This window comes from Physeter macrocephalus, chromosome 1 (genome assembly GCF_002837175.3).
Source record: "Physeter macrocephalus isolate SW-GA chromosome 1, ASM283717v5, whole genome shotgun sequence".
Lineage (NCBI taxonomy): Eukaryota > Metazoa > Chordata > Mammalia > Artiodactyla > Physeteridae > Physeter > Physeter macrocephalus.
In genome coordinates, this window is record NC_041214.2 from 19,550,706 (window position 1) to 19,577,542 (window position 26,837).

Here is a 26,837-nt window from a genome sequence, read left to right on the forward strand (position 1 = left end):
GAGCCTGCGCGCCCGGAGCCTGTGCCCCGCAACGGGAGAGGCCACGGCGGTGAGAGGCCCGCGTGCCGCAAAAAAAAAAAAACACAAAACATCTACATGTGGAACGATTCTCACAGAACATCTACTGAACGCTGGCAGAAGACCTCAGACTTCTGAAAGGGCAAGAAAATCTCCACGTACCTGGGTAGGACAAAAGAAAAAAGAAAAAACGAGAGAGAGAGAAAGGAATAGGGACAGGACCTGTGCCCCTGGGAGGGAGCTGTGGAAGAAGAAAGGTTCCTACAACCTGGCAAGCCCCCTGACTGGCGGGGAGATCAGCCAGGACAGAGGGGGAGCCTTAGAGGAGAGCGCAGCAACCAGTTTGCGGAAGGTAAAATGGAGAGAAACCTGCAGGAATGGTTGGTACCTCCACCCTGAGCTCCCCAGCCTGAGACACTCATCCACCGGTGTGGGTGGGGGCTGGCGGGCTGAAGCTCAGGCTTTGGAGGTTAGACCCGGGGAGAGGACTGGGGCTGGCTGCGGGAAGACAGCCTGAAGGCAGGGTGCCATTGCTGCGGGTTGCGCGAGGGGAGGGGCAGGACTGCCAAAGGAGCGTCTTTACCCCGAGCATGCGCTCTCAGGCAACAGGACGCTGCCTACGCGAGCTCCAGGGGTGGGGGCGGGCTGAGCCTCCGCCCCTGAGAGAACCGGCAGCCAATCGCTGCCTCCGCCAACACAGGGCCCGGGAGGGCACGCCGGTCACCACAGCTGCACACCCTCTATCCAGGGGATAAGGGCCAGCACGTGCTGAGGAAAGAGGTAGAAGCCTTCCCAACTAAAAGTGGCCCTCACGCCAGAAAACAGTAAAACCACACAAGCTACGCAGGGATACTCCCGCATATAAATAACCTTCCAAGACTACGGTAGATAACGGTTGCTCCTAAACTCACAGAGTTAAGAGAAAAAGATAAGCAAATGAAGAAGCAGAGGAACCACCCCCGGTTAAAAGACCAAGAGAATTCCCCTGAAGGAACAAACAATGAAACAGACCTCTTCAGTCTAACAGACACCGAGTTCAAAAAGGAGGTAATGAAAATCCTGAAGCAATTAAGGAAGACTATTGACAGAAGTGCAGATTACTGTAAACTGGGGAGGATAATACCAACTTTGTTGCATTGTCATGTGAGTTTCAGACAATAAATGAAAGCTTCTGAAGGCTAATATGCAACAAACAATAGTTACTGTATTTTTAGACATTTCATACTTTATTAAAAAGAGTCTATTGCAGGGCAATTTATTAACTGTCAAGGGTTGACATGGACCCTCTTGAAATTTTTTTCACTTCGCTTGAAAAAATAAAATCTCTATGCCATGAGTCTCCACCCCTTAACTGAACATCCTTCTACAAGGTGCCTAGTACTATCTGCTCCTCTGAGGAGTATTTGGTAAATAATGGGTAATTACTAAGCACAGGTCATAATTTTTCTCTTCAGTTAGTATCCTATGTGACGACCTGGCTCTGTTCTGCTTTCAACTCCAGAATAAAACCTTTTTTCTTTTGGCAGTGATTCAGAGGTATTTTTTGAACATGGTTCTACAAGAATTGGAGGCTCATATAAAAAGCTGGTTTATCGTGAGTACACAGATGCCTCCTTTACAAATCGAAAGGAGAGAGGCCCGGAAGAGGAACATCTTGGCATCCTGGGTGAGTCTGTGCAGAATACATATGACTAATGTACTCTTCCCTTGAGCTACAATCAACCTCAGAAAGAACAGAAGCTTCAGAACCTGTGGCATGATTTCTACGTATAAACTATGGACATGGAAGAGGAATCATCAATAAAATGCAGCAGCTAATTACTTTTCCAAATGTAAATTACCCATAGTAAATCTTCATCATTAAAAGCCAGGCTGACTTCAAATGATTAATGTTTTTTTTCTTCAAAGAGGTAAGGGGTTTGTGTGACTTTGTTTAAATAGACAGTAAAGCTATTAGTTTCCACTTTTAGCCAAATGTACATTCCCTTAGAAATAAAATTCAGCTACTAATGAGACAGGTTGGGTTTGTTTTAGAGCCTCTCTAGGCTGCCCCCAGGCAGAGCCCAGAGACCTGTTCTTGCTCAGGCACTTGGGCAGGATAGCAAGTGAGTGGATTCAGACTGTCCACACTCTTCACCTATTAGCTGTGTTACCTTTGAAAGTACTCAACTTTCTGTGCCTGTTCCCTTTCTGTAAAATGGGAACAATAATAACAATAGTCCCTACTTCATAAAGCTGTTTTAAGGATTAAATGAGTTAATTCACATAAACACTCAGAAGAGCACATAAGGAGCTCTCAATAAGTATCATTTTATATATTACATAAAATATTTTTGTACTATATTTCTGTGTTTTTGTTCTATATTTAGTAATAGTATTGATTTTGGTGATGGGAAATCCACAACAGTGGTGTTACTTTTCAAAGCCAAGACAATTTAACTTACCCCCTTTGGGTGGTCAAGGTTTATGGTATTCTCCTGACTCTTTGGACAAATAACACACATCTGGTCCACAGAAAAATAGGGTGAGGATAGTGTAGATACTCTGAATAGTATTTTATAGACCTGTGAAGCTTGTGAACTAACTTGGATAAAAATGGTAACAAATTTCATTACCTGAATTTAACTAAGAAAGCCCCTCTCATCTTTTTCTGGCCTCCGCATGTCAAATTGATAATGGACTTTTTAAAACCCAAGCTTTCCATTTGCAACAATAAGCATGTTGCTTCCAGTGGTTCTTGCCAGAGGACAAGGCAAAGAAAACAACTGTCTTATACATTCTGTATGCTATATATCAGGGAGGATAATAATTCTCTCTTTGTCCCTAGGTCCTGTCATTTCGGCAGAGGTGGGAGACACCATCAGAGTCACCTTCCATAACAAAGGAACACATCCCCTCAGTATTGAGCCGATCGGGGTGAGAGTCGATAAAAGCAACGAGGGCACGTACTACAATGCAAGCAGAAGTGAGTACAACACTCTGTAACCAAACAATAATGTTTAATAACCTACTGTGCTGGTCACCCCCGGGAAAATTGTCCTGAAAAAACCAAAGGCAGGAACTTCTGAGGAAACTTCTCATATACCGTTCTCAGAATCATGCCAGGAAGCAAGTAAATCTCTTCCTACCATTTCCAATACGTTTGTGGAATTTTGTCCTACCTTAATTGGATGATTATTGACAATGCTGCTAGTAACTTATTTGGATTGCATCAATTATACATTTCCAGAGTTCTATTTGGGTGATTTTTAAATTTGAAAAATATTCTTGCAATTATAAGATTAGATGTACATTTTAGAATATTTAAAAAATATAAAAAGGTATAGCCAAAAATATTATCCATAGTTCTATAGACAACCACTATTATATTTTTGTATGTCCTCCACTCTTTGATCTGTGTAACTAATAATTACATGTGTTTGAGATCATAGAATATAAATATACTTATCACTATAATTTTATACCCAGAGATTGCTTTCTTAGCACTATAAACATTTTATAAATATAATTTCAGTGATACAAAATATTCCATTACATGAAAGTATTTAGGTATTTTTGTATGTCAAGGCTGACAAATGAAGACCCTATTCTGGGTCTTAGACTTCTTGTATCCTCATGTGGAGGAAGGGGCTAGGGAACTCTGTGGGATCTCTTTTGTCTGGGCACTAATGCCACTCAGAAGGGCTCCACTCTCATGACCAGATTCCCTCCTACACACCACTTCGAACACCATCATATTGCACATTAGGATTCCAATATGTGAATTTTGGGGAAACATAAACATTCAGACTATAGCAGGCACCAATCTCAGACAGAGGTTTAGAGGAGACTTCCTGGAGAAAATTATTCCCATTTGTGACCTGACACTGGTAGGATTCCACTCTAATTCATAAAAGGAGCACAGAAGTGGGTTATCCTAGACTAAACGCAGTCTACTCCATGGCTCAAATGACGACATTAGAAAGCATACTTTACCTCTCCAGTGTGACCTTTCTTACAGGTGCATCTCCTCCTTCAGCCTCCCATGTGGTACCCAAAGGAACATTCACCTACGAATGGACTGTCCCCAAAGAAGTAGGACCCACTCACAAAGATCCTGTCTGTCTAGCTAAGATGTATTATTCTGCTGTGGATCCCACCAAAGATATATTTACTGGGCTTATCGGGCCAATGAAAATATGCAGGAAAGGAAGTTTACTTGCAAATGGGAGACTGGTAAGTCCAATGAGGGAAAATGAAAATGATTTTCTAATTTCTTTGAATTATCATTATTATAAGGAAAATTCTGGGGTTTGAGGCAGTGAGGATTCCATGCCTAATGTTTATTATAATTTTTTCTTAGGCTTATATCTATATTGTGCAGAGATTCTCTGGCTAACATGATTGTTCCAAGATGAGTTGGAAACAAGATTTTCCTTGGACTCCAAAGTCTATTACGATACCATTAGACTTCAACACACACATTTTAAAAAATCACCTATTAATGATAATAAGTCACTCAACATTCACTAAGGAAATATTGCTTAAAATATTTTTTATGTGGCAGCCTGGATGGGAGGGGAGTTTAGGGGAGAATGGATACATGTATATGTATGGCTGAGTTCCTTTGCTGTGCACCTGAAACTATCACAACATTGTTAATTGGCTATACTCCAATATAAAATAAAGGTAAAAAAAATGAAATGGGAAAATGACCCTTTGATCTAGAAATAGAAATCCCTTATCCCACCATTGTTTTTAGCTCTAAAATAAATATTTTAATATAAATGTTTAAAAGAAAGATTCTTTTAAAAATGCATTCAATACAGTTATCACATCTTAAAGCATCATCATAATTCCTTAATATCATCAAATTTCCAATCAATGTTCACATTTTAATTGAACATTTGTCCTTTAATTGTTTCAAGTTTGTTGTGTGGATAGGGACTCAAATAATTACACACATTACAATCAGTTGATATGTTTCTCAAGATATTTTCTTTCATTTTTCTGTTGCAAAAGTCTTTTATCCTGTAGAAGTTCTCATGTCTAGATTTTACTGATTGCGTTCCTGTGGTGTCATTTAACATGTTTCTTTCTCTTTTACTCTATTTCCTATAAATCAGTGGCTAGATCTACAAGCTTGATCAGATTCAGATTAGATTTTTTATTTTTTGCAATACTACTTCATGTGTGGTACTGGGTACCTCGATCAAGGAGTATATAATGTATTCTTGTCTCTCAGTTGGGGATGTTGTCAGCTACTGATAAACATTTCCTAGATTCATAAACTAATCAGGTGTTGCACAATAGTAATATTTTGATTCCATCATTCCTTCTGTGTTTATTAGCTACTATACTTGTATAAACAGAAACGTCTCTTAATGGACTATTTGGCTGCCCTGAGGTATGTGTTATACAAGAAAGGAATGACAAATGCTTGATTCTTTCCCTTTATTTACAAGTTTTAGAATTACTAGTTCTCTCCTAGCATACTTCAAAGGTTTTTAATAGCTTATTTTTAAGTACTATTGTAAACTCATGGATTTAAGCATATTTAGTATGCTTCAATTCATTGCTATTATACTTATTGATGCTCAAAATGTCCTATTTTTTGCCACTGGGGGACTTGCTTAGGTTGACTTCATTTTTACATGAACTTAGTAGTCTTTGAAGCTTCTTTGACTTCTAGTATAAAAAGCTATTTCAGGTTCATATTGTACATTTTCTGAGCCAGACCTGAAATCAGTCATTTCTCCCAAAAAGTCCTGGTTCTTTTCAGTAAGAAATTATTTTAAAAACTACAGTCGGGGCATTAGGAGTGCTCAAGTGCTATTGGATTAATCGTTGTTCCTAAGCCTTTTCAGTGAGCAGAATTGAAAAAAACTTTTTTTAATAAAATTCATCATGGGTTCATACTGATACTTTCTATTCAAATTCAGGTCTACGGATTTTGTTTGTTTGTTTACTTAACCTCATTGATCTTATATCTGTATCTCCCTTCAACTGCACTGAAAAAGCTGAGTTCTCAATAATACCAGCATAAATATGCACTCATTTCATCCCACAATATAGACACAACAGTCTCAGGATTACAATTACAACACTACAGCCAACAATATAATTACTGAAAACAGTTTTGCAGCCCTTCTTGTCTTTAGAGTGGATCCCACTAAGGATGCTCAGTCAAATTACAGATTTAAAGTCACTTGGAATAGTTCCTCCCTGTGGAGTTTTACCACCCACTGGATACACAGGTTTATTTATTTATTTATTTTTTTTTTATTTTTTAGGGATTGCTTTTTAAACTGTAACATTATTTTATAATTATGTAAAACATTTGCCTGACTCCAACATCGTATCTACAAAAAGAAGTAGATTCAAAGAAATCTAGCATCTATCGTTTTTTCCCTGTCACCTATCCCCTCACTATAGATAACTTTTTAAAACTTTATTCTTTTATTTATTTTTCACTATTATTTTTATTAACTTTATTTTTTAGAGCACTTTAATGTTTATGGCAAAATTGAGGGTAAAGTTCAGAGATTTCCTGTATACCTCTTACTCCCCCCCACACGCCCTCCCCGAATATCAACATCCCCAACAGAGTAGATCCATGTATCCATCATTACAGTATCATACAGAGTATTTTCACTGCCCTAAAAGTCCTCTGTGCTCCATCTATTTATCCTTTCCTTCCAACCCCCAACTCCTAGCAAACCCGGTCTTTTCACTCTCTCCAGAGTTTTGCCTTTTCCAGATTGTCATATAGTTGGAATCGTACAATGTATAGCCTTTTCAGATTGGCTTCTTTCACTTAATAATATGCATTTAAGTTTCCTCCAAGTCTTTTCATGGCTCAGTAGGTTATTTCTTTTTAACGATGAATAATACTCCATTGTCTGGACGTACTACAGTTTATCCATTCACCTACTGAAGAACATCTTGATTACTTCCAAGTTTTGGAAATTATGAATAAAGCTGCTTTATGAATAAACATCCATATGAAGGTTTTTGTGTAGACATAATTTTTCATTTCCTTTGGGGAAATACCAAGGAACCCAATTGCTGGTTATATGGTAAGAGTATGTTTAGTTTAAAAAAAAACAAAACCTGCCAAACTCTCTTCCAAGGTGGCTGTACCATTTTGCATTCCCACCAGAAATGAATGTTAGAGTTCCCGTTGCTCCACATTCTTGCCAGAATTTGGTGTTGTCATGTTCCAGATTTTGGCCATTCTAATAAGTGTGTAGTGGTATCTCATTGTTGTTTTAATGACATGTGACATAGAGCATCTTTTCAAATGCTTGTTTGCCATCTGTACATTTGTCTGTTAAGGTCTTTCGCCCATTTGTTAATTGGGTTGTTTTCTTAATGTTGAGTTTTAAGGGTTCTTTTAATGTTTTGATAAACAGTCTTTTATCAGATGTATCCTTTGTGAATATTTTTCTCCCGGTCTGTGGCTTGTCTTCTCATTCTCTTGACAATATTTTCTTCAGAGCATAAAATTTAATTTTAATAAAATCTAGTTTATCAATTCTTTCTTTCATAGATTGTGTCCTTGGTGTTGTATCTAAAAAGCTTTTGCCATATCCAAAGTCATCTAGACTTTCTCCTATGTTATCTTCTAGGAGTTTTACAGTTTTGCACTTTACATTTAGGTCTATGAGCCGTTTTGAGTTAATTTTTGTGAAGAGTGCAAGGTCTATGTCTAGATTCATTTTTTTGCATGTGGATATCCATCTGTTATAGCACCATTTATTGAAAAGACTATCTTAGCTCCTTTGTCAGAGATCAGTTGACTAAATTTATGTGGCTGTTTCTTAGCTCTCTTTCTATTGATCTATTGATCTATTCTTTCACCAATACGACACTGTCTTGATTACTGGAGTGTTATAGTAAGGTTTGAAGTTGGGGAGTGTCAGTCCTCCAACTTCATTTTTCTTCAATATTGTGTTGGCTATTTTGGGCCTTTTGCCTCTTCAGGTAAACTTTAGAATCAGTTTTTAGACATCCACAAATAATTTGCTGGGATTTTGATTCAGACTGCATTGAATCTATAGATCAAGTTGGGAAGAACTGAAACTTGGCAGTATTGAGTCTTCCTATCCATGAACATTTCTTTAGTTCTTTAATTTCATTCACCAGAGTTTTTAGTTTTCCTCATAAAAGATCTTGTACATGTTCTTTTAGATTTATTACTAAGTATTTCATTAGGAGGATGCTAATGTAAATGGTATTGTTTTTAATTTCAAATTCCACTTTTCATTGCTAGTATATATGAGATTGATTGACTTTTGTATATTAACCTTGCATCCTGTAACCTTGCTATAATTGCTTATTAGTTACAGGAATTACCTTATCAATCCTTTTGGATTTTCTACATAGATGATCATGTGATCTGTGAACAAAGACAGTTTCTTTCTTCCCAATCTGTATACGTTTTATTTCCTTTTCTTGTCATATTGCACTAGCTAAAACTCCCAGTATGATATCAAAAAGGAGTGATGAGAGGGGACATCCTTGTTTTGTACCTGATTTTAGTGGGAAAGCTTCTAGTTTCTCACCATTAAGTATTATCTTAGCAGTAGTTTTTTGGTAGATATTCTTTATCAAGTTGAGGAGTTCCCCCATTCTTATTTTACTAAGAGGTTTGTTTATTTGTTTGTTTTGATCATGAATGGGTGTTGGATTTTGTCAAATGCTTTTTCTGTATCTATTGATATGACCATGTGACTTTCCTTCTTTAGCCTATTGATGTGATGGATCACATTAACTGATTTTTGAATGTTAAGCCAGGCTTGAATACCTGTGATAAATCACACTTGGTCATGGTATAGTTCTTTTTATACATTTTCAGATTCTATTTGCTAATTTTTTTTAGGTCTCTTACATCTATATTTATTAGAGTTATTCATCTCTAGTTTTTTTGTAATGTCTTTGTCTGGTCTTGGTATTAGAGTAATGTTGGCCTGCTAGAATGAGATAAGAAGTATTCTCTCTGTTTTTGTCCTCTGATGGATTTAAAGAGAGTTGGTATAATTTCTTCCTTAAGTGTTTGGTAGAATTCACCAATGAACACTTCTGGGCTGTTCTGGAAGGTTACTAGCTATTGGTTCAATTTCTTTAGTAGATACAGGCCTATTCAGAGTGTCTATTTCTTTTTGTGTGTTTTAGCAAATTGTGTCTTTCAAGAAATTGATCCATTTCATGTAGGTTATCAAATTTATGGGCATAGATTTGTTCATAGTATTCCTTTATTATTCTTTTAATGTCCATATGATCTGTAGTGATATCCCATATTTCATTTCTGATATTAGTAATTTGTGTTCTCTTTCTTTTTTTCTTAGCCTGACTAAAGACTGATTTTATTGATCTTTTCAAATAATCAGCTTTTAGTTTCACTGATTTTTTTCTATTGATTTACTGTTTTCAATGTCATTGATTTCTTCTCTAACTCTTATTCTTTTATTTAAAGAGTAAAAGAATTCTTTTATTTTATTTAAAAAACAAACGTGTGTGGGTATGTATTCATATTCTAACTTTCTTTTTTCACTTAACAATATAATCTGTAAGTCTTTATACTGTAATATATGGAAATATTCCTCATTCTTTTTTACAGTGGATATTACTCCCTGGTGTAGACATGCCTCAGTTTATACAATCGGTCCACTATTTGGCAGGTGTTTGTGCTGTTTCCAGTCTTTGCTCTTACAAACACATTGTAACGGGTAGCCTTGTTCATATGTCTCTTTGTATTTTGACAACATGTGTTTGGGATAAATGTGGTTCTGCTGGGGCAAAGGATAAACATATGTACTCTTTTGCTAGATATTGCCAAATTCCCTTCCATAGGAATTGTACCATTTTATACTCCCACCAGGTATGAGATTAGATTATCTGTTTTCCACAGTTCATAAGTGTATTGTCAAATTTGGGGATTTTACCAGCCTGATAGGACATAAACAGTACCTCTGTAATTTTAATTTCTTGTTTCTCTTATTATTAGTTGCTGAACATTTTTTCAAATTGTTAAGAACTATATTCACTTCTTTTCCATGAATTGTTCATAACTTTATCCCATTTTTCTATAAGGTTATTTTTCTTCACTTATTTAGAAGCTTTCTATATATTAGTTATAGAAAGTCTTTGAGATATTAGTTGTAAATATTTTTTATTTTAGTTTATCATTTGCCTTAATACTTTGCTTATGGATGTTGTTGTTTACCCTGTGAAATTTTTATTTCTATCATCTTTTCCTTGATTGTTAATGGATTCCAAGTCATAGTTAAGAAAGTTTTCACAACTCTCAGGTTATAAAGGAATTCACCCATTCTGCCTTCAAGTACTTGTAAGGTTTCATTTTTCACTTTTAAGTCTCTGTTCCATTTAGAATTTATGCTGGTGTACAGTTAAAGAATAGATCAAATTTAACGTTTTCTAAATGGCTATCCAGTTATCTGAACACCATTTATTAAGAAGTCACACTTTAGGGGAATTCCCTGGTGGTCTAGTGGCTAAGACCCTGCACTCCCAATGCAGGGGCCTGGGTTCGATCCCTGGTCAGGGAACTATATCCTACATACATGCCACAACTAAAGATCCCACACGCCGCAACTAAGAGCCCGCTGGTCGCAACGAAGATCCTGCACGTGGCAATGAAGGTCCCGCTTGCCACAACTAAGACCTGACACAGCCTAAATAAATAAATAATTTTTTTAAAAAAAAGTCACACTTTAGCCCATTTATTTATTTATTTATTTATTTATTAAATTTATTTTTTTTTGTGGTACGCAGGCCTCTCACTGTTGTGGCCTCTCCCGTTGCAGAGCACAGGCTCTGGACGTGCAGGCTCAGTGGCCATGGCTTACGGGCCCGGCCGCTCTGCGGCATGTGGGATCTTCCTGGACTGGGGCACGAACCTGTGTCCCCTGCATCGGCAGGTGGACTCTCAACCACTGCACTACCAGGGAAGCCCCAGCCCATTGATTTAAATGCTCCCCTTTATCAGATACTAAATTTTCGTACACAATTGAGTCCATTTCTTGATTTTCTATTCTATTCCATTGTTCTCTATCTATTCATGCACCAATAGCATACTCTTATAATTACAGAGCCTCTATAATGTGTTTAAATGACTTGTAGCCATACCTCAAGGCACTTTTTTCATCATTTTAATGGCCATTTTTGCTTACTTATTCTTTTTAATGAACCTTGTAAAAACTTACCTGGATCCAGAAAAAAAAAATCCTGAGAGTGTTTTATTGGGATTGTCTCAAATATACTAATTAAATTAGGAAAAACAGCCATTATTATAAAGTTGAGTAACCCTGCACAAGAACATATGTCTTTCCACTTGTTCAAGTCTACTTTTGTGTTTTTCAGGAGTATTTTATAGTTCCCCTTATATAGGTTTTGGATTTTTTTAAGTGTATGCCTAGGTATTTTATTTTTATTTGTCTATTATAAATGGTAATGCCATCATTTAAAATTTTTAAATATGTTACTGAAAAAAAATGGTTTTCTACCTTTATTTTTTTTTAAGATTTTTACAAGCATTTAAAAAAATTTTATCTATTTATTTATTTGGCTGCATTGGGTCTTAGTTGTGGCACGCGGGATCTTTGTTGTGGCATGTGGGATCTTTCGTTGTGGTGCATGGGTTCTTCATTGTGGTGCGCGAGCTTCTCTCTGGTTGTGGCGCATGGGCTCCAGAGAGTGCAGGCTCAGTAGTTGTGGCACGGGCTTAGTTGCCCCACCACATGTGGGATCTTAGTTCTCCGACCAGGGATCAAACCTTTGTCCCCTGCACTGGAAGGCGTATTCTTAACCACTGGACCACCAGGGAAGTCCCTGGTTTTCTACCTTTAAATTCCATTCTTTTGGGGCTTCCCTGGTGGCACAGTGGTTGAGAATCTGCCTGCTAATGCAGGGGACACGGGTTCGAGCCCTGGTCTGGGAGGATCCCACATGCCGCGGAGCAACTGGGCCCGTGAGCCACAACTACTGAGCCTGCGCATCCGGAGCCTGTGCTCCGCAACAAGAGAGGCCGCGATAGTGAGAGGCCCATGCACCACGATGAAGAGTGGCCCCCACTTGCCACAACTAGAGAAAGCCCTCTCACAGAAACGAAGACCCAACACAGCAAAAATTAATTAATTAATTAATAAACTCCTACCCCCAACATCTTCTTTAAAAAAAAAAATTCCATTCTTTTATCTTGTGCTTACCTTGGAAAGGAATAAAAGGAGACTAATGTTTGTTGAACTCCATTTAGGCACTTTTGCACATTTTACTTCATTTAACCTTCACAGCAACCCAAGAGGCTAAGTATTGTTATCCCCATTTTTACAGAAGAGGAACTGATACTCAGTGAGTTGAGGTTTAAAATGTGAGTTTTTTTCTCTACATATTTTGTTTTCTTCATTTGTCAAATGAAAGAGTCACAACACAGGAAGGTCTACAGGAACTATTAAAAGTCCTCATCCTGGGGACCCTCTGGCAGTCCAGTGGTTAAGACTCTGTCCTTCCAATACAGGGAGTGCAGGTTTGATCCCTGGTCAGAGAGCTAAGATCCACATGCTGCAAGGTGCGGCCAGGAAAAAAAAAAAAAAGTCCTCATCCTGGTTTTTTCACGTATTAGCCATGTGGCTTCAGATTGGATAAAATATTCAGAGTAAGTTAAATAGTACCTTGTTTAGTGTCTGAGATTAATGAAAATAAATCTATTATTTTACCACTAACTATGACATTGGCTATTAGTTGTTACTTTTTATTCTATTTCTGGTTTACTGACACTGTGTTTTCTGTTAAAATCACTTGAGCTGCTCAAAAAATAAATAAATAAATAAAAGTACTGTGCTAGGCACAGACTTCATTGGTAAATAAGACCTGCTCTAATAGAGTTTATATTCTAGTGTGTGGTGTAGCAGAGAGGAAGGGGCAAAGGGAGTGATGGCATGGAAAGGAGAGGAGATAAGCAAACAGAAAAAATAAAAATAACCTCAGAAAGTGATGTGTGTTTTAAAAAAACAAAATAGGGTAATGCGATAGTGAATAGAAATTATAATTTAGATAATGTGGAAGTATTATTTGAGGTGAGATCTAAATTTTATAGAGGCAGCCTTGCAAAAATCTGAGGGAAACACAAAAGGAACAGCTACTGCCAGAATGTAAAATTTTATAAAAATTTATTTTTAGATTTCCTTGAATTATTACCTATCTTTTCTCCTTTGACCAATAAGTGTGACCAAGTACATTAAGAATTTCCTATTGAACCATCCTTGCACTTCTGGGGAAAAAAATATTACTTGGAGCATGGTGTTTTTAAAAATATATTTCTGTGTTGAATTTGATAGTGTTTTATTTAGAATTTCTCATCTAAGCTATAAGTGATATTAGTTTAGATTCTGTGTGCTTTTTTAGTGATATATCATAGTTGTACTATCTGCATTAAATAAATCGGGAAGAATTTTTTTTTTTTTTTTTTTTGGCGGTACGCGGGCCTCTGTTGTGGCCTCTCCAATTGCGGAGCACAGGCTCTAGACGTGCAGGCTCAGCGGCCATGGCTCACGGGCCTAGCCGCTCCACGTCATGTGGGATCTTCCCGGACCCGGGCACGAACCGTGTCCCCTGCATCGGCAGGAGGACTCTCAACCACTGCACCACCAGGGAAGCCCCGGGAAGAATTTTAATACCTTTACATTTTTATAAATTTCTTTTGCTTCTATTAACTCCTTTCTTCTTTTTATTTTTCTAAAATTTTCAGATATTTACAATATTTATTTTTATTTGGCTTTGCTTAAAATAAACATTTCAGACTCTGTTTATATGTTTAATTATATTCCATACATTATGACTTGTAGTGTTCTCATGGACATTACTTACTAAATTCTTAGAAATTCAATTTTGTTTCTTCTTTGATTTGAGTTATTTGGACAAAATATGATTTTTTTTTTTTTTTGCTTTTTGTCCTTTTATGAGTAATTTTCAGTTTTGTTGCATTACAATTAGGAAATGTGACCTGTAAACTTTTCACTGAAGTTTTCTCTGCAGGTCAGTATGTAAGTGATTATAGAAGTTCCCTGCTGGAATCCTGACACATCTGAAAATGTCACTTTGTTGTGCTTTGCCTGTATAGAATTTTTCAATCATAATCTTTTCCCCAAAAAATGTAATTGCTACTCTAACTTCCTCTGACATTTATTGTACTAGAGGAGTCCAATGTTCATGGTTACTTTTAAAATGGATTATTGTAGAAATTTGTCTCTCTGAAATCCAAAATTTTTACCAGTACATTTTTAGGTATAGGTCTGTATTACTAATTTTGTCTTGTTTTCAGTGCAGTTTTTGAATATGAATACTCTGGTCTTTCCCCTTTATAGTGGTGAATATTTCCACCATTATTTATTATTATTATGTCTCACCCTTTTATAACTTCTCTCTAAAATCATTACTAGGTATATATTTTTCATCTTTGAATCTTTTCTTCTGACTTATGGGAGCTTTCTTAAGACCATCTGCAATATTGATTCAGTTATCTGCAGGATCTAACCTTCAGGTTAGTTGGATTTTTAAAATTTGATAAGCATGTTTTTCATCCAAAAAAATGATCTCAGGAAAAAGATATGCAATAATCTCTCAAGTTTTCTCTTCTTTAAGGGAATAAGTTTTCCTCAGGGATTCATATACTTTGATTCTTTAGACCAATTGCCTTCTTGTCAACTACTGAATCATTCCATAGACCAGATAGCATTTCTACTTCCTTATTTTTCACCAAGGATAGGGGAAAGGGAAGTGAGAATGTCCAGATGGCTGGAGATTGTGTGAATTCTTTTTCTTTTTTTGGAATTTTTGAATTTTATTTTATCTTTTTATACTGATGGTTCTTATTACTTATCCATTTTAAACATATTAGTGTATATATGTCAATCCCAATCTCCCAGTTCATCACACCACCACCACCACTCCCCTGTACTTTCGCCCCTTGGTGTGCATACGTTTATGCTCTACATCTGCGTCTCAATTTCTGTCCTGCAAACCGGTTCATTTGTACCATTTTTCTAGGTTCCACATATATGCAATAATATACGATATTTGTTTTTCTCTTTCTGACTTACTTCACTCTGTATGACAGTTTCTAGACTCATCACATCTCTACAAATGACCCAATTTCGTTCCTTTTTATGGCTGAGTAATATTCCATTGTATATATGTGCCACATCTTCTTTATCCACTCATTTGTCGATGGGCATTTAGGTTGCTTCCATGACCTGGCTATTGTAAATAGTGCTGCAATGAACATTGGGGTGCATGTGTCTTTTTGGATTATGGTTTTCTCTGGGTATATGCCCAGTAGTAGGATTGCTGGTTCATATGGTAATTCTATTTTTAGTTTTTTAAGGAACCTCCATACGGTTCTCCATAGTGGCTGTATCAATTTACATTCCCACCAACAGTGCAAGCGGGTTCCCTTTTCTCCACACCCTCTGTAGTATCTGTTGTTTGCAGATTTTCTGATGATGCCCATTCTAACTGGTATGAGGTGATACCTCATTGTAGTTTTGATTTGCATTTCTATAATAATTAGTGATATTGAGCAGCTTTTCATGTGCTTCTTGGTCATCTGTATGTCCTCTTTGGAGAAATGTCTATTTAGGTATTCTGCACATTTTTTGGTTGGGTTGTTTATTTTTAAATATTGAGCTGCATGAGATGTTTATATATTTGGGAGGTTAATCCTTTGTGCATTGATTCGTTTGCAAATATTTTCTCCCATTCTGAGGGTTGTCTTTTCGTCCTGTTTGTAGTTTCCTTTGCTTTGCAAAAGCTTTTAAGCTTCATTAGGTCCCATTTATTTATTTTTGTTTTTATTTCCATTACTCTAGGAGGTGGATCAAAAAAGATCTTGCTGTGATTTATGTCAAAGAGTGTTTTTTCTATGTATCCTCTAAGAGTTTTATATTGTCCGGTCTTACATTTAGGTCTTTAATCCATTTTGAGTTTATTTCTGTGTATGGTGTTAGGGAGTGTTCTAACTTCATTCTTTTACATGTAGTTTTCCAGTTTTCCCAGCACCACTTACTGAAGAGACTGTCTTTTCTCCACTGTATATCCTTTTCTCCATTGTATATCTTCCTTTGTCATAGATTAGTTGACCATAGGTGCATGGGTTTATCTCTGGGCTTTCTATCCTGTTCCATTGATCTATATTTCTGTTTTTGTGCCAGTACCATATTGTCTTGATTACTGTAGCTTTCCTGGCTTTTGGATAGCTACTATACTACTGTAAATTACTGTAGTATAGTCTGAAGTCAGGAGGTCTGATTCCTCCAGCTCCGTTTTTTTCCTTCAAGACTGCTTTGGCTATTCGGGGTCTTTTTTATCTCCATACAGATTTTAAGATTTTTTGTTCTAGTTGCCATTGGTAATTTTATAGGGATTGCACTGAAACTGTAGATTGCTTTAGGTAGTATAGTCATTTTCACAATATTGATTCTTCCAATCCAAGACATGGTATATCTCTCCGTCTGTTTGTATCATCTTTAATTTCATTCAGCAGTGTCTTATACTTTTCTGCATACAGGTCTTTTGTCTCCCTAGGTAGGTTTATTCCTAGGTATTTTATTCTTTTTGTTGCAATGGTAAATGGGAGTGTTTCCTTAATTTCTCTTTCAGATTTTTCATCATTAGTGTATAGGAATGCAAGAGATTTCTGTGCATTAATTTTGTATCCTGCAACTTTACCAAATTCATTGATTAGCTCTAGTAGTTTATTGGTGGCATCTTTAGGATTCTCTATGCAGAGTATCATGTCATCTGCAAACAGTGACAGTTTTACTTCTTCTTTCCAATTTGTATTCCTTTTATTTCTTTTTCTTCTCTGATTGCCATAGCTAGGACTTCCAAAACTATGTTGAATAATAGTGGTGAGAGTGGACATCCTTGTCTTGTTCCTGATCTTAGAGGAAATGCTTTCAGTTTCTCACCATTGAGAATGATGTTTGGTGTGGGTTTGTTGTATATGGCCTTTATTATGTTGAGGTAGGTTCCCTCTATGCCCACTTTCTGGAGAGTTTGTATCATAAATGGGTGTTGATTTTGTCAAAAGATTTTTCTGCATCTACTGAGATGATCTTATGGTTTTTATCCTTCAATTTGTTAATATGGTTTATCACATTGATTGATTTATGTATATCGAAGGGTTTCTTTGTGACATCTTTGTCTGGTTTTGTTATCAGGGTGATGGTGGCCTCGTAGAATGAGTTTGGGAGTGTTCCTCCCTCTGCTATATTTTGGAAGAGTTTGATAAGGATAGGTATTAGCTCTTCTCTAAATGTTTGATAGAATTCACCTGTGAAGACATCTGGTCCTGGGCTTTTGTTTTATGGAAGATTTTTAATCACAGTCTGAGTTTCAGCACTTGTGATAGTTGCTATTGTTTTCTTTGTTTCTATTTCATTTATTTCTGCTCTGATCTTTATAATTTCTTTCGTTCTGCTAAGTTTGGGTTTTGTTTGTTCTTCTTTCTCTAGTTCCTTTAGGTGTAGATTAGATCGTTTATTTGATATTTTTCTTGTTTCTTGAGGTAGGCTTGTATTGCTATAAACTTCCCTCTAAGAACTTCTTTTGCTGCATCCCATAGGTTTTGGGTCTTCGTGTTTTCATTGTCCTTTGTCTCTAGGTATTTTTTTTATTTCCTCTTTGATTTCTTCAGTGATCTCTTGGTTATTTAGTAATGTATTGTTTAGCCTCCATGTGTTTGTGTTTTTTATGTTTTTTTCCCTGTAATTGATTTCTAATCTCATAGCATTGTGGTCAGAAAAGATGCTTGATATGATTTCAATTTTCTTAAATTTACTGAGTCTTGATTTGTGACCCATGGTGTGATCTCTCCTGGAGAATGTTCCATGTGCACTTGAGAAGAAAGTGTAATCTGCTGTTTTGGGATGGAATGTCCTATAAATATCAATTAAATCTATCTGGTCTATTGTGTCATTTAAAGCTTGTGTTTCCTTATTAATTTTCTGTCTGGATGATCTGTCATTGGTGTAAGTGAGGTGTTAAAGTCCCCCACTATTATTTTGTTACTATCGATTTCCTCTTTTAGAGCTGTTAGCAGTTGCCTGTGTATTCAGGTGCTCCTATGTTGGGTGCATATATATTTCTAATTGTTATATCTTCTTCTTGGATTGATCCATTGATCATTATGTTAGTGTCCTTCCTTGTCTCCTGTAACATTCTTTATTTTAAAGTCTATTTTGTCTGATATGAGTATTGCTACTCCAGCTTTCTTTTGAGTTCCATCTGCATGGAATATCTTTCTCCATCCCCTCACTTTCAGTCTATATGTGTCCCTAGGTCTGAAGTGAGTTTCTTGTAGACAGCATATGTATGGGTCTTGTTTTTGTATCCATCAGTGAGCCTGTGTCTTTTGGTTGGAGCATTTTATCCATTCATGTTTAAGGTCATTATCGATATGTATGTTCCTATTACCATTTTCTTAATTGTTTTGGGTTGTTTTTCTAGGTCATTTTCTTCTCTTGTGTTTCCCACTTAGAGAAGTTCCTTTAGCATTTGTTGTAGAGCTGGTTTGGTGGTGCTGAATTCTCTTAGCTTTTGCTTGTCTTTAAAGCTTTTTATTTCTCCATCGAATCTGAATTAGATCCTTGCCGGGTACAGTAATCTTGGTTGTAGGTTCTTCCCTTTCTTCACTTTAAATATATCATGCCACTCACTTCTGGCTTGTAGAGTTTCTGCTGAGAAATCAGCTGTTAACCTTATGGGAGTTCCCTTCTATGTTATTTGTCATTTTCCATTGCTGCTTTCAATAATTTTTCTTTGTCTTTAATTTTTGCCAGTTTGATTACTATGTGTGTCAGCATGTTTCTCCTTGGGTTTATCCTGTAGAGACTCTCTGTGCTTCCTGGATTTGGGTGGCTATTTCCTTTCCCATGTTAGGGAAGTTTTTGAGTATAATCTCTTCAAATATTTTCTCTGATCCTTTCTCCCTCTCTTCTTCTGAGACCCCTATAATGTGAATGTTTTTGCGTTCAGTGTTGTCCCAGAGGTCTCTTAGGCTGTCTTCATTTCTTTTCATTCTTTTTTCTTTATTCTGTTCTGCAGCAGTGAATTCCACCATTCTGTCTTCCAGGTCATTTATCTGTTCTTCTGCCTCAGTTATTCTTCTATTGATTCCTTCCAGTGTGGTTTCATTTCAGTTATTGCATTGTTAATCTGTTTGTTTGTTCTTTCATTCTTCTAGGTCTTAGTTAAACATTTTTTGCATCTTCTCGTTATTTGCCTCCATTCTTTTTCCGAGGTCCTGGATCATCTTCACTATCATTATTCTGAATTCTTTTTCTGGAAGGTTGCCTATCTCCACTTCATTTAGTTGCTTTTTCTGGGATTTTTTCTTGTTTCTTCATTTGGTACATAACCCTCTGCCTTTTCATCTTGTCTATCTTTCTGTGACATGGTTTTTGTTCCACAGGCTGTAGGATTATAGTTCTTCTTGCTTCTGCTGTCTGCCCTCTGGTGGATGAGGCTATCTAAGTGGCTTGAGCAAGTTTCCTGATGGGAGGGACTGGTGGTGGGTAGAGCTGGCTGTTGCTCTGGTGGGCAGAGCTCAGTAAAACTTTAATACGCTTGTCTGCAGATGGGTGGGGCTGGGTTCCCTCCCTGTTGGTTGTTTGGCCTGAGGCAACGCAACACTGGAGCCTATCCACACTCTTTGGTGGGGTTAATGGCAGACTCTGGGAGTGCTCACGCCAAGGAGTACTTCCCAGAACTTTTTTTTGCCAGTGTTCTTGTCCTCACGGTGAGACACAGCCACCCCCCGCCTCTGCAGGAGACCCTCCAACTCTAGCAGGTAGGTCCGGTTCAGTCTCCCCTGGGGTCACTGCTCCTTCCCCTGGGTCCCGATGCGCACACTACTTTGTGTGTTCCCTCCAAGAGTGGAGTCTCTGTTTCCCCCAGGCCTGTCAAAGTCCTGCAGTCAATTCCCACTAGGCTTCAAAGTCTGATTCTCTAGGAATTCCTCCTCCCATTGCTGGACCCCCAGGTTGGGAAGCCTGACGTGGGGCTCAGAACCTTCCCTCCAGTGGGTGGACTTCTGTGGTATAAGTGTTCTCCAGTTTGTGAGTCACCCACCCACCAGTTATGGGATTTGATTTTATTGTGATCGCACCCCTTCTACCATCTCACTGTGGCTTCTCCTTTATCTTTGGATGTGGGGTATCTTTTTTGGTGAGTTCCAGTATCTTCCTGTCGATGATTGTTCAGCAGTTAGTTGTAATTCCAGTGCTCTCGCAAGAGGGAGTGAGAGCACGTCCTTGTACTCCGCCATCTTGAACCAATCTGTGTGTGAATTCTTGTTACAACTCACTTGCAGGCTATTTCTTCACTTAAGATGTATCTGCTTCCACCTGCTCTTCTTTACAGGAATTCTTTGAGCTTTCATGACTGTGAATAGCACCTTCCCTAATTTCTAGCACAAGCACAAAACCCCTGCCCCATTTTAACAATTTGGGGGTGGGTTCAAGTGGAATTGGCAGAGCTGGCAGAAAGGTAGGGAGAGGAGGGTCAGAACTTTTAAGTGCAGAGAAAGGCTTACTGTGTTGAGCCAAAAACCTACTACGCAGATACCAATCAAAACTCTGGTGGTCAACAGGAGTATATTGTGAGCTCCATTTTCAAAGAGGAATGGAAACTTCAGTTCTTGTCCTTCCTTTAGCGTGTTTGTGCATAAATAGTATTGTATATATGGAAGTCTTTCTGCTTTACTTATTCTGTCTTCACCTCATTGTTCTTGTTTTGATTTACAGAAGGATGTAGACAAGGAGTTCTATTTGTTTCCTACAGTGTTTGATGAGAATGAGAGTTTACTCCTGGATGATAATATTAGAATGTTTACAACAGCACCTGATCAGGTGGATAAGGAAAATGAAGACTTTCAGGAATCTAATAAGATGCACTGTAAGTACTGCATCATCCACCAATATCAAGTTATTTCAGTGCTGCACATGTAATGCTTTTAATTAAACCAAAATACTAATAGCTTTGCCCACTGATTAATTTTCAATAAATGATTAAATACCATAGTGCTCTAAGGGTAATACTGTTGATTATTTAACATATAAGTCAATTGAATCTTCGTTTCACTTAATTGAGAATAATAAAACCTACAATATATGCCAATTAGATGCATGGTCCTTAAAATGTGGTCCCTGGGTCAGGCACCTCAGCATCACCCAGGTACTTGTTAGGAATGCAAATTTGTGGGCTCCATCCCTGACCTACTGAATCAGAAACTTTGGGTGTGCGGCTAGAAATCTGTGTTTAACAAATCCTCCAGGTTGTTCTGATATATGCTTAAATTTGAGAGCTACTGGATTAGATGCTTTTCTCATCTATGGCTTAATAATGACAGGCTCCTTTTATGATCTCTGAGGTCCTGGATCATCTTCACTATCATTATTCTGAATTCTTTTTCTGGAAGGTTGCCTATCTCCACTTCATTTAGTTGCTTTTTCTGGGATTTTTTCTTGTTTCTTCATTTGGTACATAACCCTCTGCCTTTTCATCTTGTCTATCTTTCTGTGACATGGTTTTTGTTCCACAGGCTGTAGGATTATAGTTCTTCTTGCTTCTGCTGTCTGCCCTCTGGTGGATGAGGCTATCTAAGTGGCTTGAGCAAGTTTCCTGATGGGAGGGACTGGTGGTGGGTAGAGCTGGCTGTTGCTCTGGTGGGCAGAGCTCAGTAAAACTTTAATACGCTTGTCTGCAGATGGGTGGGGCTGGGTTCCCTCCCTGTTGGTTGTTTGGCCTGAGGCAACGCAACACTGGAGCCTATCCACACTCTTTGGTGGGGTTAATGGCAGACTCTGGGAGTGCTCACGCCAAGGAGTACTTCCCAGAACTTTTTTTTGCCAGTGTTCTTGTCCTCACGGTGAGACACAGCCACCCCCCGCCTCTGCAGGAGACCCTCCAACTCTAGCAGGTAGGTCCGGTTCAGTCTCCCCTGGGGTCACTGCTCCTTCCCCTGGGTCCCGATGCGCACACTACTTTGTGTGTTCCCTCCAAGAGTGGAGTCTCTGTTTCCCCCAGGCCTGTCAAAGTCCTGCAGTCAATTCCCACTAGGCTTCAAAGTCTGATTCTCTAGGAATTCCTCCTCCCATTGCTGGACCCCCAGGTTGGGAAGCCTGACGTGGGGCTCAGAACCTTCCCTCCAGTGGGTGGACTTCTGTGGTATAAGTGTTCTCCAGTTTGTGAGTCACCCACCCACCAGTTATGGGATTTGATTTTATTGTGATCGCACCCCTTCTACCATCTCACTGTGGCTTCTCCTTTATCTTTGGATGTGGGGTATCTTTTTTGGTGAGTTCCAGTATCTTCCTGTCGATGATTGTTCAGCAGTTAGTTGTAATTCCAGTGCTCTCGCAAGAGGGAGTGAGAGCACGTCCTTGTACTCCGCCATCTTGAACCAATCTGTGTGTGAATTCTTGTTACAACTCACTTGCAGGCTATTTCTTCACTTAAGATGTATCTGCTTCCACCTGCTCTTCTTTACAGGAATTCTTTGAGCTTTCATGACTGTGAATAGCACCTTCCCTAATTTCTAGCACAAGCACAAAACCCCTGCCCCATTTTAACAATTTGGGGGTGGGTTCAAGTGGAATTGGCAGAGCTGGCAGAAAGGTAGGGAGAGGAGGGTCAGAACTTTTAAGTGCAGAGAAAGGCTTACTGTGTTGAGCCAAAAACCTACTACGCAGATACCAATCAAAACTCTGGTGGTCAACAGGAGTATATTGTGAGCTCCATTTTCAAAGAGGAATGGAAACTTCAGTTCTTGTCCTTCCTTTAGCGTGTTTGTGCATAAATAGTATTGTATATATGGAAGTCTTTCTGCTTTACTTATTCTGTCTTCACCTCATTGTTCTTGTTTTGATTTACAGAAGGATGTAGACAAGGAGTTCTATTTGTTTCCTACAGTGTTTGATGAGAATGAGAGTTTACTCCTGGATGATAATATTAGAATGTTTACAACAGCACCTGATCAGGTGGATAAGGAAAATGAAGACTTTCAGGAATCTAATAAGATGCACTGTAAGTACTGCATCATCCACCAATATCAAGTTATTTCAGTGCTGCACATGTAATGCTTTTAATTAAACCAAAATACTAATAGCTTTGCCCACTGATTAATTTTCAATAAATGATTAAATACCATAGTGCTCTAAGGGTAATACTGTTGATTATTTAACATATAAGTCAATTGAATCTTCGTTTCACTTAATTGAGAATAATAAAACCTACAATATATGCCAATTAGATGCATGGTCCTTAAAATGTGGTCCCTGGGTCAGGCACCTCAGCATCACCCAGGTACTTGTTAGGAATGCAAATTTGTGGGCTCCATCCCTGACCTACTGAATCAGAAACTTTGGGTGTGCGGCTAGAAATCTGTGTTTAACAAATCCTCCAGGTTGTTCTGATATATGCTTAAATTTGAGAGCTACTGGATTAGATGCTTTTCTCATCTATGGCTTAATAATGACAGGCTCCTTTTATGATCTCTGTTCTCAAGAACTTAAATGATTCTCATCCTTGACTACACGTAAGAATCCCCTAGGAGTTTTAACAAACTATTAAACTATTTTTTAAATCCTCAGGACAACCTCCAGAGACTTTTATTTAATTGAAACAGCATCAGATCAACTCCTAGTGTAATTCTAAAATCCAGTTAGAGGGACTTCCCTGGCAGTCCAGTGGTTAAGACTCCGTGCTTCCACTGGAGAGGGCACGGGTTCAATCCCTGGTAGGGGAACTAAGATCTCGCATGCCAAGGGCGTTGCCAAAAATAAATAAATGGTTGACTTATATGGTATGTGAATTGTATTTCAATAAAGCTGTTAAAAATAAAATTAAATAAATAAATAAATAAAATACAGTTAGAGTTTAGAGATAGCGAGCTGATTGGTCATAACGTCCATGCCACTAATGGACAACATATGAAAATCTCTGTAACTAGAAGGAAAAAAAGTAAAGTTGCATTACAAACTGATGTTGTTTTTTAAATTGGATTGATAACAGTCACAACACCCACAATCTTTAAAATACATCTTTTGATTTTGCATTTTTGCATTTTTGAGGAGTCAAGAATATTGTCTATTAAAAATTGCAGTGAGGGACTTCCCTGGTGGCACAGTGGTTAAGAATCCGACTGCCAATGCAGGGGACACGGGTTCTAGGCCTGGTCCGGGAGGATCCCACATGCCACAGAGCAGCTAAGCCTGTGAGCCACAAGTACTGAGCCCGCGTGCCACAACTACTGAAGCCTGCGTGCCTACAGCCCATGCTCCACAACAAGAGAAGCCACTGCAATGAGAAGCCCGTGCACTGCAACAAAGAGTAGTCCCCGCTCATTGCAACTAGCAAAAGCCCATGTGCAACAACGAACACCCAACGCAACCAAAAATAAATAAATAAATAAATAAAAGGATCTATCAAACTGGATGGTAAAGTGAAAGAGTTATAAATAAAAAAAATAGCGGTGAGAGGAAACTTCCTGCATATACTCTTCCCTGTTATTCAAGATGAATCAGAGAATTTTCCATCTAGAGCAACAAACACATTCCCAGCCTACAGTGCCCTGGAAGAGCTGTTATTATCCACCCATTTTGGTGCTCACAAATATGGCCCTTGAGAGAACTGAGAAGTGACTCACTGGAAGAACAGTGAGATTCCCAGGACCCAGAACTTCAAGAACACTGCATTCAGCTCTACGCCTTTCAGCCAAGGCCTGCCTGGAAGTGCCGGGTACAGCAAGGAGTTGCAGAGACACTCCTGACACATAAAGGGGTGGGCAGGCCTGAATGGGTCTTTAAAAAATTAAATAAACCCAGTTGGCTCTGGAAAGTCTGGGAGGTTGTCATGAAGTAGGACATAAGATTAAACCACTTTCACAATGTCATTTCCCAACCTTTACAGCCATGAATGGATTCATGTATGGGAATCAGCCTGGTCTCAACATGTGCCAAGGAGATTCAGTTGTGTGGTATTTATTCAGTGCTGGAAATGAGGCTGATGTACACGGGATATACTTTTCAGGAAACACTTATCTGTCAAGAGGAGAAAGGAGAGACACAGCAAACCTCTTCCCTCAAACAAGTCTGAGGCTCTTCATGCAGCCTGACACTGAAGGTATATTCCTTTAAAGTCAAGACAAGTTTCTGTTGGATCGATTTGTGTGGTTTCAGTTTAAAATTCTGTGTTGGATGATAAGCTCATTCCTTCCCCAAGCCTCCCAACTACCCTTCCTTCCCTTGGAAGATATGTCTGGGCTATTGTCAGCTAAGTATATGCCAGAGAGGTCCATTTCCTGTTTGTTGGGGGGAGGGAAGGGAGTGACAAAAGTGTACTGAGGTTTCTCCCATTTCAACCTAGTCAGATCCTCAAGATGGTCTCCTTTTGAATTATGGGCCTTTAAAGATAGCTGGCAAATCAGACTAGAAAGGGAATGACTCCCACACAGGCTTTGCATCTAAACTTTTTGTCATGTCTCTGTACCCTAGATGTAGTGTTGGCTTATTAGTTGTCTACAATTGAATAGGCTATATTAGAACTCTAGCCATGCAAATTCAGAGACACTGACAGAACTGTCTCTGAGTGAGTAAAACAAGCTAAAACAAAAAAGAATTTTAACCAAAACATGAAAATATGCTAACTTGCTTCAGGCTTTATCTGGTTCATTAGATGCCACTAAAACGCAGGACATGTTCAGTGTCACCCTTCCTTTATTAGGCAAATGTAAATATAACAGTGACCCAAAGAGATAAAGTATCTGCTTTCATGGAGATGAAATTCTAATGCAGGGCGACAGACAACAAGCAAGTATATTAATGCGTATATCAAGTGGTTGTAAGTACTATGAAGAAAACTAGGGAAGGGGAAGGGGCTGATGACTGATAGGGAAAGGTGGGTAAACATATTCTGAGGAGGTGAACTGCCTTTTTATTGACCATTCCAGGGACTTTTGATGTTGAGTGCCTCACAACTGACCACCACACGGGTGGTATGAAACAAAAATACACTGTGAACCAGTGCAGGCAGCCCTCGGAGAATCCATGCCGCTACCTGGGAGAAAGGACCTACTACATCGCAGCGGTGGAGGTGGAATGGGATTATTCCCCAAGTAGGAAATGGGAAAAGGAGCTGCATCATTTACAAGAACTAAAGTAATTCTCCAGATTCTGATTCCCAATTTTTTTTTAGCTTTCTCTTTCAGAGAAGTAAGAATTATGCTAAATTAAAAAACAACGAACAGTTGCATTACACAATAACAACAAAAACAACAACAAAATGCTTCCTGGGGACCCTCCTCATTCATTTCTGCTTCTCTCAATCTTCTCACAGGAGAATTTTCATTGATCTCGTTTGATTCTTTGCAGTTACTCATCTTACTTTCTTTTCTATTAGACTCTCTTCTCATACTCATGTGCCCTTGTCACTGATTTTCAAACTAAAAGCAAAATTAATGCCTACATTCAGAGCCAAAATAATTTTATTTACCAACTATTTGTTGCTTATCTTTCCTCCAGATATTTCACTATGGGTCTAGTAATCAGTTATTTCACATTCTTAAGACTATTTATTATATATGGAAGAATATTTAAAATTCTTGAGGGCACTACAGCAGATGTGGTCTCTGCTCTCTAAGAACTTACAGGATAATATGCTTCAAAAACCACCAATAACATGTATGCTGTGGAAGTGTAAAAGTGAGGTCAGTGAACAAATGTAAGTAAAGGATGGTTATTGGAGCTTCAGAAACAGAACAT

At 38.2% G+C, this 26,837-nt stretch overlaps 1 protein-coding gene across 1 annotated transcript in view; it reads left to right on the forward strand.

The window, feature by feature from the left end:
* Nucleotides 1–26,837, forward strand: part of LOC102981060 (ceruloplasmin) — a 70,582-nt gene that overhangs the window by 18,308 nt on the left and 25,437 nt on the right. Inside the window, exons 7-12 of the mRNA XM_055084317.1 lie at nt 1,545–1,684; nt 2,846–2,983; nt 4,019–4,233; nt 20,823–20,973; nt 24,988–25,200; nt 26,027–26,234. Coding sequence (XP_054940292.1) covers nt 1,545–1,684; nt 2,846–2,983; nt 4,019–4,233; nt 20,823–20,973; nt 24,988–25,200; nt 26,027–26,234 — 1,065 coding nt within the window. The remainder of the gene's footprint in view (nt 1–1,544; nt 1,685–2,845; nt 2,984–4,018; nt 4,234–20,822; nt 20,974–24,987; nt 25,201–26,026; nt 26,235–26,837) is intronic.